We start from the raw sequence: 18,819 nt of genomic DNA, 5'->3' as shown, positions 1-18,819 counted from the left end.
AAAATACAGTCCGATAAATATTTTACATGCTGAGTTGATTTCAACTTAATTCTCACATGCAACTCCATGAAAGTCTAATGAAAAGTGTATGTTAAATGGTTTCTATACCCTATGACAAAACCACTCAAAACCTTTAAAATCTCTAAACCACTACACACTTTTACAATGCCAGAGAATAAAAAGAGAAATTATTAATTTTTAAAATTACCCAGCAATTCCATTGCATCATCTTCATTATCAATATCTTCTTCTGTTACAGATGGGGTGGGACTATGGACAGACTCAAAAGAATCTTGAGAAAGCATGGCTGCCAGAAGTTTCTTATGTTGCTGTTGCTGCTGTTTTAATCCTTTAGTCTTGAGCTCCACCTTTAAGCTGAAGAAATAGTTCAATGTGAACTTTCAGTGAGGATGACTGTTAGCTGTGATAACTAAAGAAAATCTACAAATTTTCACTCAAATATTTTGCTTTGCAAATCTATGCATATATTAGTAAAATAAATAACTCCAGTAAAATAAAAACTCTAAATGTGCAATGACGATATATATTGTTGTTGTTGTTTAGTCAGTAAGTCATGTCCATTTGAACTATATATGAACTATATAGCCCACCAGGTTGCCCAGTCCATGGAATTTTCCAGGCAAGAATACTGGAGTGGGTTGCCATTTTCTCCTCCAGGGCATCTTCTTCAAACTGGCGTCTCTTGTGTCTCCTGCATTGGCAGGCAGATTCTTTACCACTGCGCCATGTGGGAAAGCCCATCAATACACTCCAGGACTCCACTTTGCTTTGGTCTAACACCTAAGTTCTAAACAGGGATCACCTGGACAAGAACAATTGAAAGCGGCCATCCCCTCTACCTCCTCCCACTGGATGGGCTGCCTTCTGATATCTGCTCTCTTCCTCCTGGCCCCACTCTTTCAGGCGGTCTGACCTTGCTCCATTTTATTCCACATTCTAATTATGAACACAGGTTGGTAAGTGTTAGACTTTTCTTGCCCTGCGTGGTCTCTTTTGTAGGAAAACTGGATGATTCCTCTCTTGAGCTATCTGCTAAGCTTGTTAGAGATATCTGCTAAGCTTGAAGAGATATCTCTTCAGCTATCTGCTGAAGCTTAGTAGGAAAATCTATGTGCCCTTTGTCTTGACTCTTAATCAGAAATTAATAGGTTCTCTTTGTATTAAAGCCCAAGTTGTTGAAGAGATCACAAAAAGTTTCACCCTTAATTGCTGCCTTTTGATTTATGCAAAAGAGCTCTTTTTCTTCTTTATATGTCTAAATGTGATGTTTTTTATAATTTATTTAGCAAGACATTTATTAACCACTTGCTATGTACCAGATGTGTGCACTGAGCTGCAGAAATAAGACATATGTCCTTGCCATTCTCCTCACTTTAAAGCAAGTATTGCTTTTCCATAACATCTTATGGGAAAACCTGTACAAACTTTCTGGTCAACCCAATACTTTGAGTCTACAATTTTTGTTTCCATATTGGTCTTTCCCAGTACCTAGCACATTACCTTGTGTTAGTGCTCAATAAATATTTAACAAATTCACACTTTCTTTTTGAATCTCATATTTTCTAATAAAATAAGAATTCATTTAAGTAGATGTAATATGAGTGCTCCAACTTGAGAGATATGAGAATCCAGGGAAATGGAAATATAGGTAGTGAAACAAAAGAAAAAAGAACAAATAGATTGGAATGTGAATAACGAGGAACAAGCGACAGATAACAAATGTGTAACTCCCTAACAATGACCAAGACCATTTCATGAACGGTGAAGCAAGTGTTTTTTTTAGTCTCATTAAAATACATGATTTGGTCATGAAGATGGTGGTGTGCTACCAGAACTAGACACAGACTGAATCCAAAAAGTTGTCTAATAACGAGTTCATCTGAGTCTATGAGTCCAAAGATGACTAGCAATGTGTTTCATAAAATGACTATTTGAATTAGGGTAAGTATTTCCTAACTAAATAAATGAATAAATTCTTTAAAAAATGAGAGCAAATTTTTAATATATTAAAATGACCTCATCAACATTTTGAAATATATGATTTAGTTATATACTTTTTTGGTTTTAAAGAGAAATTTGTGAGTTACAAGGGGCAATTTTTGTATGTTTTAGATATTTTTAAGGTTTCTGTTTTTTAATTACTTTGGCAAAATCATTTTTGATTGATCAATATTCTTTATGGTAAAAATCTGCATGTGAGAATATTCAAGAATAGCAAATAAATTACTAAGTTTGATATGGTCTCTGCCACATGTATTATATATTTTCTAACATGCCCATAACAGCCAAAAATTAGACAATTTTATGATTATTTCTTTATTCTTGACTCCTTTTATTTTTTTTTAAAGTGCCCTCCATCCATTTTCTTCCTTCTTGTTCTGGTTTATTTTCCATTATACCTTTTATCACTACTTGAATTTATGGCATAAATTAATATATTTGTTTATTTGTTGTTTCTTTCTAGTTGCCAACAGAGGAGCTCTAAGAGGAGTAGAACATTTCTAGGGTTTGTTAACAGATATATCAGAAGCAATTATGAGGTTTAATGAAAAGGAGCACTGCTTACGGGAAGTGACTTTAGCTTTCAATATTTAATATATATTTCTAGTTTATAAAATTTTCTATTCATTTTATGGCATATTTATATCTGATAATGATGCTCTCAATGAATAAAGTCAACTTACAAGATCTATAATATTTATTGATATTATTCTTACTTTAATAAAGTGGTTCATCTTAGAGGAGCTTCATTAGGCTTTCAAGGCTTGATAAGCCTATTTAAGAATTCAATTATAACTTAGCAAGTAATTTTAGAAAGTCTATTATGAGCTATTGCAAATTCTAATTGAGATGGCTCAAAATATAAGTATATAGGTTTATTAATTCAATTTTTATTTACATTTATATTATCAATGTGTGATTATTTTTAACAACTCTAAACGTGCAATGAATATGTATGCTTCCCACTAAATGCCTAGACAAGCCACAGCAACCAGTGTCAAATGGTAGCACGTGACAATCATAGAACACATGCAATCTTTCCCTAACACATTCACCTCTCCCTTATGACCCTTCCGTTTGCTTGTTCAGATGCTTTACTTTCTTAAACTCTCTTAACAATTAACAATTACATCGTCTTGTCTTATTTTATTAGTTTCTCTTATTGCCCTCATAATTGCCTTCATTTTAACCTGCGCTTAACCTTTCAGATGACAGCTATGTATACTAAAGTTGCTGACCCTCTTCACACAACGCTGTGTTTGTAGGACCTAAGGAAAAAGTTTAGGTAAAGTGTATCATTTTTTTAAAGTTCCAGGAAAATATGGTGGGTAAGAGTCTATTCATAAGACTCTCAGTGATTTACCGCACCATTTATTTAATTCTCTCTAATCTAATGGTGAAAGTCCAGCCTATTATGTCTGTATTGTTCTGAATGAGAGGGAAAATTAGCGATGTACTAAAGATTGGGTGCTGTAATAACAGCCATTCAAATAAGACCTGAGCAATTAACAGGAGGGAATTTTCCTTTTCCACAACAGGAAAAGAGACAAAATGCTAAGACAGACTATAAACAACCTTCGTGTGCTGCTGCTGCTGCTGCTGCTGAGTCGCGTCAGTCGTGCCCGAGTCTGCGCGACCCCACAGACGGCAGCCCCCCAGGCTCCCCCGTCCCGGGATTCTCCAGGCAGGAACACCGGAGTGGGTTGCCATTGCCTTCTCCAACCCTTCGTATAAATAACTTTTATTTATTAGATGTCTACTCACAGTCTTCTGTGCCTGCTTCACTCACATAGCAGATGCCTACTGACAATGGCAATGTAGGAGGTCCAGTAGGGGAGAGAAAAACAGAAGTCATCCTTAAAAAGTAAGTCTTCTCTTTCAGGAGTCTAGAATGTAATTAGTCTGCTAATTTTTAAGACTGTTAAGTTATAAGATAAAGTCATTACTATTCAAGGACAAAAGCTAATACCCTAGCAACAGACTCTTGATTCACTAGGAAATTGCTCCCCAATCTGTTTTTATTCATTCCAGTCAAATTTAGTGCTGTGTGAGCTCCCGGCCTAAATTCAGAAATCCTGGTTTTGTATTAGATGATGGAATATAGTTTCTAACCCATAACTTTACTGCTTTACTCTTTAAATTTAGTTCAGAAAGCATGCCTTCTTTTTTCTCTAATGGGGCATCTGAGCAGGATTTTCACCTCTTTCTTCATTTCATAGGTAATATATCAATTCATTAATTAAAGATAGAGAAAAATAAAAGTGAAAACAACCTTTCAAAACAAATATTTGAGTGAGAGCTCCACGGACTGAGTTTTCTGGTAATGGATATTACTAGGATTGCAAGAGAAAGTCTCATTTATTGGATATTCAAGAGAAAATAAGAGCTCACTGAAGCCAGGAAGAAAACAGAAGGACTAACATTTGCAATAAATAGCTCTTATTTATTACTATGACTAAATGAAAGCACAATGAAAATCGACATTTCTCTATTTTATATTTAAGAATTAAAGATCTAGCAATGAATAAAGATAAAGGTGTAGTGTGTTTCATACGTCTAGTATTAAAAATAAAATTACCCTCATTGACAGGTGAAATTGATCTGACATTTCACGAAAGAAGGTAAATGGATTTTTAGAAATGGTTTTCTTCTCCTTATACAGTACACTGCAACTATTTAAATAATTTAAAAGTTATTTCTCATGGAAATAGAATCAATTTTCTATATGCCTGAAGCACATTAAACGAGTATTCCGAATTTTCTTCCCTCTAGCCAAGTGATAAGTCAAAGTAAAAAAAACCCTGAAAGCTATTACATTGTAGAAAATACAATTTTCTCCTTGAGAAAGAATGGTTATTGGTTGCTGCTAAATTTAATGTAGGAAACACAAAGTTACTGTGGCTATGCTATGCACAGGAAAAACTCTTCTGTGGTGCTCAGCTAGCAACATTCACAGAAAGTTTAAGTTCCTGTCACATTTCAGTCCATGAGTATTTTTTCTCAATCTGTGTAAGCCATGCCTTGATAATCCCTTTCCACTCCAACTTCCTCATAGCAGTTTTCATTTTCATTTCAAATTTTACTCACTGCAGTTAGTATTACAAGAAATAGTTATACTGAATACGATTTTTCTAAAAAATATCTAAACTTTTCAAAATTATCTCACTTCTACTAGTATATAGAGGGGGCTTCTCAGTAGTAAAGAACTGCTTTCCAATGCAGGAGACATAAAGAGACACAACTTTGATGGCTGGGTCAGAAAGATCCCCTGGAGAAAGAAATGGCAACCCACTCCAGTATTCTTGCCTGGAGAATCCCATGGACAGAGGAACCTGATGGGCTATAGTCCATAGTGTCGCAGAGTCAGACACATTGAAGCAACTTAGCATGCATGCACACCAGTACATGGAAACTTAGGGCAAATCTTCTGAAACCATTTTGAGCATCATAGGATTGAGTAAAATAAACCAGGGACTTTCAAATTCACAAATTATAATAGTTTCAAAATCATTTCAAAAGTTAAGCCATAGAGAATGTAAATAATTATATTCAATCATAGTTATCAACTCTAAACCCAAATGGTTCTAAACCAAGGTTTCTCTCTCTATATTCCATCTAATTCCACCTTGTATAGTCTTTCATACTTGGGTTCGATCCCAGGGTCAGGAAGATCCCCTGGAGAAGGAAATGGTAATCCACTCCAATATTCTTACCTGGAAAATCCCATGGACAGAAGAGCCTGGTGGGCTACAGTCCATGGGGTAGCAAGAGTTGGACATGACTTAGCGACTAAACCACAAGAGTCTAACATACATTTAATAGTTTTCTTCTTGCTGAATAACTAGATCTCTCTGGTAAATCAGAAGTCTTCCCTCTCCAATCTTAACCCTCACCCTAATAATAAGCCAGTCTTATCCAGTATTACAGTAGGTCTTGACTGACAGTTTATGTCCTTGTAATTATTTTTCTATTTGGTTTTGGTAGCAAAGAAATTATAAGCTTGCTAGATGTAAAGCAAAAAATCAAAACCAAATCTAAAAGCAAATCTGAGAAAACTCTAATTTTAAAAGAGAGAAATTAATTTTTATCTTATATGTGACATAATATTCTATATAAAATTGCTAAGAGTTATCTCATCAAAATCATGCATGTGATTTCCCTTTTGTCTGAAATGATGAAAGTGTTCAGAATCTTAGAAGACATCTCATCTCACCTTCCTGCAGGGCTAGAGCTACTGTCTTCATTTTCCCATTGTTCATTTTTACTTCTGGGAACTGGGGGCTGTAGCATTTCAGCGGCCAATGGGTCAGCATCATTCTCTTCTCGACCAATCCACTCACCAATCACACGAGGTCTCAGAAGAGAAGAACTAAATGCTATGGTTTCCTGAAGAGAAGAAAAGAATTTCTGTGCTTTAGATAACATATTGCCATGAAAAGGGCGATAGGGAAATATTCTTGTCTAGATTTTAAACTGCTTCCTCAAATTAAAATGTACCTTTTTTTCCCCTTTCTTTCTGAATTGACATAAAATTTCAGTTCTTTCCATCTCTATAGATGACTTCCTCTATAGGGTTGCTGCCCACTCATGAAGGCCATTTTGGTAAAGGACCCAGGAATGAAATCTTTGATTTGGGTTTCTTAGGCTGTGTGTTTGTCCTCAAGATGGAAGAGGGGGAGGATTAGCATTTGCAACACAAGGAGGAGTGTATGGGAAGGCCCAGGAAGTGAAAGAGCTTGGTGTTGTTAGAAAATGATACAGAATTTTTCAAACATGGAAGAAATTGAGGTGGACTCAGAGAACAAAGTCCAGGAGAGATAGGGTTAGAAGGATACATTGTCTCCAACTGCAAAGCATTTTGGACTTCTAGAAATCCAGGGGCTTCCCTGGTGGCTCAGACCCTAAAGAATCTGCCTGCAATGCAGGAGACCCGGGTTCAATCCCTGGGTTGGGAAGATTCGTTGGAAAAGGAAATGGCAACTCACTCCAGTATTCTTGCCTGGAGAATCTCATGAATAGAGGAGCTTGGTGGGCTACAGTTCATAGGCTCACAGAGTCAGCCACGACTGAGCGACTAACACTTAGATAAATCCAGTAGAGGTTGGAAGCAGAGCAGTATCAATGACAGGCATGCTATGCTAATTTTAAAAAATGCTAAGGTGATCTTTTTTCACAAACTAGGATATGATGTGACTCTTAAAATGATATTTTAAATATTTACATCATTTAATACTTTAAAATGAATACCAAAGACATGCAACTGCTAGGGATACCTCAGTGTGGAAACAAGGTAGATTACAAAGCAATACCTATTGTAAGATCTAATTTTTGTTTAAAAAATTCATATGGGTATACCTTCATGTGCCAGTTTCAGCCTACCAATAACCAACACTGTTATTGAACCAGCCTTTGTGGTTCTTTATAAGTGCAAGACACTCTTCAGCAATAATCACCAGGCAACTTGAAAAAATAAAGGTTTATGACTCACAGAAGCATTTTTGTGTGGCTTTAGGAAGCATCACTATGAACAAAGCTAGTGGAGGTGATGGAATTCCAGCTGAGCTATTTCAAATCCTAAAAAAATGACGCTGTGAAAGTGCTGCACTCAAAATGCCAGCAAATCTGGAAAACCCAGCAGTGGCCACAGGACTGGAAAAGGTCAGTTTTCATTCCAATCCCAAAGAAGGGCAATGTCAAAGAACGTTCAAACTACCACACGATTGCACTCATCTCACACGCTAGCAAAGTAATGCTCAAAATTCTCCAAGCCAGGCTTCAACAGTATGTGAACCGTGAACTTCCAGGTGTTCAAGCTGGATTTATTAAAGGCAGAGGAACCAGAGATCAAATTGCCAACATCCATTGCATCACAGAAAAAGCAAGAGAGTTCCAGAAAAACATCTACTTGTGTTTTATTTACTACGCCAAAGCCTTTGACTGTGTAGAACACAACAAACTAGGAAATTCTTCAAGAGATGGAATATCAGATCATCTTACCTGCCTCCTGAGAAATCTGTATGCAGGTCAAGAAGCAACAGTTGTTAGAACTGGACATGGAACAACAGACTGGTTCCAATTGCAAAAGCAGTACAAATAGGCTGTACATTGTCACCCTGCTCGTTAAACTTATATGCAGAGTACATTATGTGAAATGCTGGGCTGGATGAAGCACAAGCTGGAATCAATATTGCTGGGAGAAATATCAGTAACCTCAGATACGCAGAGGACACCACCCTTATGGCAGAAAGTGAAAAAGAACCGAAGAGCCTCTTGATGAAAGTGAAAGAGGAGTGTGAAAAAGGTGGCTTAAACTCAACATTCAAAAAACTAAGATCATGTCATCTGGTCCCATCACTTCATGACAAATAGAATGGAAACAGTGACAGACTTTATTTCTGGGGGGTCCAAAATCCCTGCAGATGGTGACTGCAGCCATGAAATTAAAAGACGCTTACTCCTTGGAAGAAAAGCTATGACCAACCTAGAGAGCATATTAAAAAGCACGGCAATTATTTTGCCAACAGAGGTCTTTAGTCAAAGCTATGGTTTTTCCAGTAGTCATATATGGATGTGAGAGTTGGACCATAAAGAAAGCTGAGTGTGGAAGAATTGATGCTTTTGAACTGTGGTGTTAGAGAAGACTCTTGAGAATCCCCTGGACTGCAAGGGGATCAAACCAGTCCATCCTAAAGGAAATCAGTCCTGAATATTCATTGGAAGGGCTAATGCTGAAACTGAAACTCCAATACTTTGGCCACCTGCTGCAAAGAACTGACTCACTGGAAAAGACTCCAATGCTGGGAAAGACTGAAGGCAGGAGGAGAAGGGGACGACAGAGGATGAGATGATTGGATGGCATCACTGACTCGATAGACATGAGTTTGAGCAAGTTCCGGGAGTTGGTGATGGACAGGGAAGCCTGGCGTGCTGCAGCCCATGGGGTCACAAAGAGTGGGACACGACTGAGCGACTGAACTGAACTGATGACCTACAGAATCTTGAATTACACCATAACCTGGTAGCATACAGAGGGAGTGCGGAAGACAGCAAGCATGGGCCTGGGTTTCTGCTTTCACTGGGGTTAATGGTGGGGGCCACGGGTTTTTATGGGCTCATTCTTCACTGGCAAATTTATAAGAGAGAGTAGAAATGTAAAGTGGGAAGAGAAAAACTAAGTGGCCAGTTGAAAAAAAATGAATCATCAGGTTATTAAAATCCACTAACACCTCTAAGACAAAAGAGCTACAGGGTGGGGGTGGGACCTGGATCTCTGAAATATGTTTATTAGTGATAGCCACCCTTGAAGTGGGCATCCTTGGCAGCTCAGTCAGTAAAGAATCTGCCTGCAATTCAGGAGACCTAGGTTTAATCCCTAGGTTGGGAAGATCCCCTGGAGAAAGAAATGGCAACCAACGCCAGTATTCTTGCCTGGGAAACTCCATGGACACCACCTTTGAGGTAGATGCCTCAGCAATCAAAGCTTAAAGTCAGGCACTTTCAATAACAAAACAACAAACAAAACCTCTCAGGGTTTCTACTATAAACCATCAATGCATCATTCATAGACTAACTCCTTCATTTATTCATTCTTTTATATTTATTATGATTCACTATGTGCCAGACACTGCTTGATTTACTGGAAAACACAATGGTAAGACCAAAATTTACTGGTTTCAACTGAATGGAGGGACTACAGGTAATTCTTAAATTCTTCTTTTGGCATTTGCATGTCTTTTTAATATTCTATGATAAATATATAGTTCTAATAAGAAAAAATATATTTTAAAATATCTTAATCTGAGAAACAGGCTTATAATTTGCAATATTACAAGAGTCTCGAACAATTCCTTAAAATTTAGATCGGATCAACTGAATCTTTACAGTTCCCCCAAATATTATACAAATAAAATATTAAAATATATACAATGTAGTATTAATTAATATACCAATACACACCAAAAACAACATGTGAAATATGATTTAGACATATTTAGTGAACATTTATCCAAGTGACAAGTGACAGAAAATAGTTAGATATCTTGATATTGAGTCCCAGCCTTCATGAAAATGTAGCAAATAATTTTTAGTGTTTGCATAACATAGCAACTGATCTGATATCCTTCTGTATTTATATTCCCAAAGCTAGGAAATCAAAGCTTCCAGCTGTGAAATCATGCAATCAAATTAATGACTTGCAATTACTGAAAAGGCATATTTATCTGCCACAATTTCATATCATTTGAAGTATAAGAATGAAAATTAACAGTAGTACTATTAAATGTTAAGCCTATATTTGCATTAAGAGCAAATTAAGGAAAGACATGTTTTAGGAAAAAAAAATCCATAAACATATTTACAGCTTCAGAGTCAGTTTTGGCCTGTGAAGCTTTGAAATGTTAACTTACTCTTTGAATCAAATACCCAGAAAACACAAAAATCATTTGAGGTAGTTGAATTGGCAAAGGCATTAGCCTGAAGTAAAAAGGACTGAGACTATTCAAGAAATAATAAACAGCCCTTAGGGACTCCATTTTTTCTACACAAAGTCAGAGAGTTGAAGAAGACTCAAAGGAATCCTTTCCAGTGCTTTCTTCAGAAGTAGCCAAAAGGTTAAAAGAAAGAAAGAAAGAAAGAAACGTTCAGCATCTTTTCATGTGTTTGTTAGCCACCTGTATGTCTTCTTTGGAGAAATGTCTGTTTAGTTCTTTGGCCCATTTTTTGATTGGGTCATTTATTTTTCTGGAATTGAGCTGCAGGAGTTGCTTGTATATTTTTGAGATTAATCCTTTGTCTGTTTCTTCATTTGCTATTATTTTCTCCCAATCTGAGGGCTGTCTTTTCACCTTACTTATAGTTTCCTTTGTTGTGCAAAAGCTTTTAAGTTTCATTAGGTCCCATTTGTTTATTTTTGCTTTTATTTCCAATATTCTGGGAGGTGGGTCATAGAGGATCTTGCTGTGGTTTATGTTGGAGAGTGTTTTGCCTATGTTCTCCTCTAGGAGTTTTATAGTTTCTGGTCTTATCACTCATTATTAGAGAAATGCAAATCAAAACCACAATGAGGTACCATTACACGCCAGTCAGGATGGCTGCTAGCCAAAAGTCTACAAGCAATAAATGCTGGAGAGGGTGTGGAGAAAAGGGAACCCTCTTACACTGTTGGTCGGAATGCAAACTAGTACAGCCGCTATGGAGAACAGTGTGGAGGTTTCTTAAAAAACTGGAAATAGAACTGCCATATGACCCAGCAATCCCACTTCTGGGCATACACACTGAGGAAACCAGATCTGAAAGAGACACGTGCACCCCAATGTTCATCTCAGCACTGTTTATAATAGCCAGGACATGGAAGCAACCTAGATGCCCATCAGCAGATGAATGGATAAGGAAGCTGTGGTACATATACACCATGGAATATTACTCAGCCATTAAAAAGAATTCATTTGAACCAGTCCTAATGAGATGGATGAAGCTGGAGCCCCTTATACAGAGTGAAGTAAGCCAGAAAGATAAAGAACATTACAGCATACTAACACATATATATGGAATTTAGAAAGGTGATAACGATAACCCTATATGCAAAACAGAAAAAGAGACACAGAAATACAGAACAGACTTTTGAACTCTGTGGGAGAATGTGAGGGTGGGATATTTCAAAAGAACAGCATGTATACTATCTATGGTGAAACAGATCACCAGCCCAGGTGGGATGCATGAGACAAGTGCACTGGGAGGACCCGTGGGAATCGGGTGGAGAGGGAGGTGGGAGCGGGGATCGGGATGGGGAATACGTGTAAATCCATGGCTGATTCATATCAATGTATGACAAAACCCACTGAAATGTTGTGAAGTGATTGGCCTCCAACTAATAAAAAAAAAAAAAAAAAAAGAAAAGAAACGTTCAGATGGTGAAGCCACAAGATACGGAAAACAATGGATAGGGACTCCCAGGGAATAGGACTGGGGCTTTCCTGGTGGCCCAGACAGTAAAGCATCTGTCTGCAATGCAGGAGACCCAGGTTCAGTCCCGGGTTGCGTAGGTCCCCTGGAGAAGGAAACGGCAGCCCACTCCAGTATTCTTGCCTGGAAAATCCCATGGACAGCGGAGCCTGGTAGGCTACAGTCCATGAGTCAGACACGACTGAGCGACTTCACTTTCACTTTCACTTTCCAATTAAGGAACACCTCCCAACACCATGGACAGGAAGAACTGATGACATCTGTCCAGCAAGGTTTGAGAGCTGCTATGAACCAGTCACTTGTATAAACCACTCATTACTTCCATTTTCTAACAGAAAGTATTCAGTGCAGTTATCCCAAATTAGTCTCATCACTTAATAGAAAAGAAGAAACAAAACTACTATCATTTACATATATTTCTTATATAGGAAAACCAAGAGAAATCAGAAACAAGTTACAAATTAATGAGTTTAGCAAGTTTACTGAATTTAAGATAAAACTAGAAAAATAATTTTCATTCCTATATGCCAACAAGTTTTCAAAGGTAACTTGTAAAACAGATACCATTTACAATAGTAGTCAAGAACACAAGGTACTAAGGAATAAATTTAACAAAAATCTGCATGCTCTTTTTGAATATACTATATGACTTTTTCATAAAATACTACAATATTTAATTAAATGGAAACATGCCTTGTTCATGAGTAGAAAAACTCAGAAATGTAAAGATGTCAATTCTCTCATACTAATCTAAAATACAAAGCAACTCCAAACCCAATGGAGTAACAGATACAAGACCAGAAGAGGACCAGAAGAGGAAAACTGAATGTCCAGAAACAAGGTAAGTGACAGAAGCATGCACATTTATGGACAAATGATGAACTTTTCAATAAACAGTTACAAGAAATCTATTATGCATATAGGGGAAAATATGTTCCAACTTCTTACAATATTAAAAAATATTTTTCAAGTAGATTAAAGATAAAAACAGAATTCTTAACAGAAAATAAAAGTAATACTTTTATGATGTCAAGTAGAAAAGATTTCTTAAACAAAACATGTTAATGTTAAAAATGTCTGTTAATAGAAGGCACTATTTAAAAAGTGATGACAAGCCTAAAAATTTAAGAAGGTATTTGAGACAAACAAGACCAACAAGAGTTGACGTCCAAAATATATAATAAACTCACACAAATCTAAAGAAAAAAATAAGTGGGCAATAAAAATGAGCAAAAGAGAAAAGCAGGCATTCAATCTTACTGAAAATTAAGTATTACAAGCAATAATTTAATCCATGAGAAAAAAATTTCATTAAAATACTTGATGATACCCAGTGTTGGCAAGGATCAGGGGCAAAAATATATTATTACAAACTGTTGTTGGGAGTATATATTAATAAATCTTTTTGAGAAAAATTCTGTATTACTAATAAAGTTTAAAATGCATGTGCTGATACAGCCACTATAGAAAACAATATGGAGATTCCTTAAAAAACTAGGAATAAAACCACCATACGACCCAGAAATCCCACTACTAGGCATATACCCCGAGGAAACTAAAACTGAAAAAGACACATGTACCTCAGTGTTCACTTCAGCACAGCTAGGACATGGAAGCAACCTAGATGTCCACAGACAGATGAATGGATAAAGAAGCTGTGGTACATATATACAAAGGAATATTACTCAGCCATAAAAAGGAATGCATTTGAGTCACTTCTACTGTGGTGGATAAACCTGGAGCCTATTTCACAGAGTGAAGTAAGTCAGAAAGAGAAAGATAAATATCGTATACTAATGCATACATATGTTTGGGACTCTAGAAAGATGGTACTGATGAAATTATTTGCAGGGCAGCAAGGGAGAGAGACACAGAGAGCAGACTTATGGACACAGGGCGGGGGCAGGAAGGGGAGGGCGAGGTGTATGGAGAGAGCAACATGGAAACTTACATCACCACATGCAAACAGAGAGCCAATGGGAATTTGTATGGCTCAGGGGACTCAGACATGGGCTCTGTGACCATCTACAGGTACGCGACGGGGAGGGAGATGGGAGGGAGGGGACGCATGTACACCTATGGCTGATTCACGCTGATGTTTGGCAAAAGCCAACACAACTCTGTAAAGCAATTATCCTTCAACAACACATTTAAAAAATGCATGTGCAATACTGCAAGATTAACTGAAGCTCAATTAGTTGTGTTTTTTCCTTTTAGTTCAGATACATTTTTATTCCTTAATTACAACATCTCCTATCTCTCTCCTGATTCTCAACTGATCATGTTGCTTATTTCAATGAGAAAAATGAAAGCAACCAGCAGAGGATTTGTTCATTTTCTCATCACCAAACCCATCAGCTACTAACATTCTTGTCTTCACCTACAAAGGGTGAACTGTCATTTCTTCTCCAAGGTCTGGCATATATTAATAGAAAGTATTTGATATACATTTGCAGCGTGAATAAAAGAATGACAAAATTAAGGTAATGTATGATTCAATGTTTCAATAATGCATTACCAACATTATTAGTCATTAGGACAATGTAACTCAAAACCATAGTAAAATAATACTGATACTTTACACCAGGAGGATGGCTATAATTTAAGATAAACAACAAGTGTCAGTAAGAATATGGAGAAATTTGAACCTTAATACTTGCTGGCTGGAATGTAAAATGGTGCTGCCACTATGCGAAACAGTTTGATAATTCCTCAAAAAGTTAAACACAGAGTGAGATATGTTTTAGCATTTTCATTCCCTATATATACAAGAGAAATTTTAAAAACATCCACACAAAACTTGTGCATGAAAGTTCCTACAAACATCCTTCTTAATGGCTGACAAGTAGAAACAACTCAAATGTCCACAAATTGATGAATGAATAAACAAAATGTGGTATATCTATTGGGCTTCTCCCATGGCTCAGAGGTAAAGAATCCATCTGTAACAGAGGAGATCCAAGAGATTCAGGTTCAATCCCCGAGTCAGGAAGATCCCCTTGGGGAGGACATGGCAACCCACTCCAGTGTTCTTTTCTGAAAAATCCCATGGACAGAGGAGCCTGGCAGGCTACAATCCAAAGGGTCACAAAGAGTTGGACAGGACTGAGTGACTGAGCACCCACCCATAGTATATTTATACCACAAAATATTTTTCAGCAATAAAAAGAAGTGAAGTACTTATATATGCCATACCATTAATGAAGCTTGAAAACATTATGCTAAGTGAAAGAAGATAGTGAAAAAAGACCACATATTTTATGACTGCATTTGTATGAAACTTGTATGGCGAATCTAAAGAGACAAAGTAAATTAGCGGTTCTCTTAGGATAAGGGAATAGGAGGAATGGGGAGCAGACATGGAATTTCTTGGGATGATGAAAATGTTCTAAACTTAAGTTGTAGTAGGGGTCCGTCTGCCAATGCAGGAGATACAAGAGGCATAGGTCAGCAAGATCCCCTGGAGTACGAAATAGCAACTCACTCCAGTATTCTTTCCTGAAAAATCACATGGCCAGAGAAGCCTGGAGAGCTTCAGTCCCTGGGGTTACAAAAGAGTTGGACATGACTTACCGACTAAATACTAAAAACAAAATGGTTACACAACTTTTTGAATATACTAAAACCCACTAAACTATACATTTTAAAGGGGGGGATTTTATGTGAATTTTCTCTCAATAAAGTTGTTCAAATAATGAATTAAACTCACTTTCAGATTCTCCTCTTAAAGCGGAGTACATGGTGCGGTGCATACTGCAAGGGACAAGCATGGATTTAGAATCAGATAGATGAAGAATCAATACTAATTCTGAGACTTTCAGCAAATCACTTAATCATACTAGCTTCAGGTTCCTTATCTGTAAGCCAAGAAAAGCATAACCACTTCGTCAGACTGATACAAGAACTAAATTTAATAACATATCAAAAACACCGAGCATACCTGCTAATGTTAACAGGTGCTCAATATTATCTTTCCTTTCCGTTGCTATCTTCTGCACCCTCCTACTGGAGAAGGCAATGGCACCCCACTCCAGTCCTCTTGCCTGTTAAATCCCATGGATGGAGGAGCCTGGTGGGCTGCGGTCCATGGGGTCGCTAAGAGTCGGACACGACTGAGTGACTTCACTTTCACTTTTCACTCTCATGCATTGGAGAAGGACATGGCAACCCACTCCAGTGTTCTTGCCTGGAGAGTCCCAGGGGCGGGGGAGCCTGGTGGGCTGCCGTCTATGGGGTCACACAGAGTCGGACATGACTGAAGCGACTTAGCAGCAGCAGCACCACCACCCTCCTACCCATGATCTAAAGTTTTTACTCTTTATTCTGAAATTTTTCACACTAATACAAAAGTATAAGGAAAAGTAAAACAAACTCCTTTGTATCCATACACATTTTCCTCAATTATCAACTCATGAGGAAACTCACTTTACCCTCATCTCCACCCACATCCCTTCCATATCACCCGTTTTTTGCTCAAATCACTTTGAAGAAAATCCCATTCACCAGCCATCACATCATTTGCAAATAGTTCAGTATGTAATCTCTAAAAAGTAAGAGTGCTTTACTGTAAACAAATACCATTATCATACCTAAACACAAAGTGAGAATGTTTTAATATCAAATATCTATTTAGCAATCAAATGTCCCTGATTATCTCAGTTTGTTTGTGCAAGTCAGACTCTAAGCAAGACTCGCTATGCTGCAATTGATCAACAGTCTTTTATGTCTCTTTTAATCTCTCTATTCTCTTCCTCTGTCTCATTTTCTCTCTTGTAATTTTGTCATTGCCGTTACTGTTCAGAAACCTGAGTTGTTTGTCCTTTGAGTTTTCCACAGTCTGGATTTTCCCCTTCGCCCCCCTGTGATGTGGTTTAAAACGTTCCTGTGCCCTTCGTAATTTCTGTAAATTAGTAGTTAGCTTGGGATAAAGTTGTTTAGCTATGGTTTTTGTTTTTGCCAATACTTCTTCAGAGAGAATGGTTAGTTTTATCTGGAGGCACATAAGACTGTCTTCTCTAACACTTTGGGCAGCATTGGTAATTACTGCTTAGATCCATTAATTCAATAGGCATTGCCAAATGGTGATTGTCTAATTTTACAATTCCATAATCACTTATCGGCTGGAATACTTCTGTAGACAGAAACTTCCTGTCATCAAATATTAGGTTATTCTGAAGTATGATTTATATAAAAAGGAGGATGAAAAATCTGATTCTTTTCCTTGACTTCTACCAGTTTTTAAAAACAATAACTTTGGTCCCCTGTGCATATGCCTGAGTGCTTAGTCATAACCAACTCTTTACGACCCTTTGAACTGTAGCCCTCCAGGCTCCTCTCTCCATGGGATTCTCCAGGCAAGAACACTGGAGTGGGTTGCCATGCCCTCCTCCAGGGGATCTACCCAACCCAGGGATCAAACTATGTCTCCTGCAGGTTTAACCTACTAAAGCCTGCTGGTTTAACTTACTAAACATGAATAATTTTTTGGATAAACATATGTATCTTAAAGTATTAGGTATAATTCATAACAATGCAATTATTATTCTTATTCATGTTCAAATTTTCTCAACTCTTTCCAGTAGAAGACTATTGAAGCTGGCTCCTGAGCTCTTCTGACACAACCCTAGTGATCTTTCATAGTTCTTGCCTTCTGGCATGATAAGGCATTTTAGGCTCACTTTGTAAATACCATCTGCTCTTAACGTAGAATCAACCATTATTCCAAGAGACTCTGATTCTTTTTAGTTGAAAATATGTTTTAAGGCTAGAATCTGCATACTTGGGGTACTCACTGTTTTGGTGTTGGTAATAGTGGACAGCTCTAAGAAATGTCCATGTTTTAAACTTAAATAATTCAGCCTTACAGAAAAGTTGAGAAAAAAGGCAGAATTCCTGGGCTCTAGCTATGTTTACTGCCTGTAGAGATTCTACTTTTGTTTTTAAAATAAAAAAAAAATATTATGAATTCATAATGATATTTTTCATTCAAAGCATGATATAGGATTTTCACTTACATTATTGATCTTATATTTGTATTTCCTTTCCCCTATGCCAAATATTCTGGTTCTTAAGGATATCAACATGATTAACTCTTTCCTATATCACACAAAGCACACACAACAGCCTCTCTATAATAATACCAAAACTGTCATTAACAACACAGTCACTAAAAACAGGTTAAGAGCTGATGCTGTTCCCTCTGTTCTTTGGGTAGACTCCACCAGAGAAAAATCAAATCACTAATTTACAAAGACTTGGAGTAATTCACCTGAGTGTGTTTTGCCATACTGTTTGGGTTCATCAGTTAGAAATCACTGTTTTAAGAGTAAACCATGTTTCCCAAAAATAATATATATAATATATTTAGATGGTTCCAAAGTCTCATACACACAAAGTTCGAAGAAGTCAAGATTCTATCCCTACCCTCTACTGTCTACCCGCTTCACTCTCATTTTCTATTGCTTCCTTTCTCCCATTTGTAACGTTTAAAAAGTAATTGTGTGTGTGTTTTACAATAATGGCATGTTCTGCCATTGTTATTTTGGCTTTAAAATAAGTAAATACATATCCACAGTTGAATTACACTTACTTAGATATATGGTAGCATACTATAAACACATTTCTCCTTGCCTTTTTTATTCAACAGTATATCCTGGGGATTGTTCTGTGTATCTATCGAGATATTCCTTCATTTTTATAGCTATACAGTACTCTATAGTAGATGTACTATAATTTATCCCTTACTCTTCTTTTAATGAACATTTAGTTATTTCAACACTTTTTCTATTACAATAGCGCAACAATGAATAGTCACCCACATTGGTCTTTCTATAGCTT

At 37.0% G+C, this 18,819-nt stretch overlaps 1 protein-coding gene across 2 annotated transcripts in view; it reads right to left on the bottom strand.

Annotated features, from left to right (window-relative positions):
- C21H8orf34 (chromosome 21 C8orf34 homolog) overlaps positions 1-18,819 on the bottom strand; it is a 357,039-nt gene that overhangs the window by 224,465 nt on the left and 113,755 nt on the right. The window contains exons 6-7 of one of the 2 annotated variants that reach the window (XM_061123439.1): positions 6,236-6,408; positions 209-375 (exon numbers count right to left, since the gene is read on the bottom strand). In XM_061123439.1, coding sequence (XP_060979422.1) covers positions 209-375; positions 6,236-6,408 — 340 coding nt within the window. Of the gene's footprint in view, positions 1-191; positions 376-6,235; positions 6,409-18,819 lie in introns of those variants that run through there. The other variant, XM_061123440.1, reaches the window with a different exon arrangement.

This window comes from Dama dama, chromosome 21 (assembly GCF_033118175.1).
Source record: "Dama dama isolate Ldn47 chromosome 21, ASM3311817v1, whole genome shotgun sequence".
In the NCBI taxonomy this organism is placed as follows: domain Eukaryota; kingdom Metazoa; phylum Chordata; class Mammalia; order Artiodactyla; family Cervidae; genus Dama; species Dama dama.
Note: the sequence above shows the minus strand (reverse complement) of the source record. Positions and strands in the feature narration are given on the sequence as shown.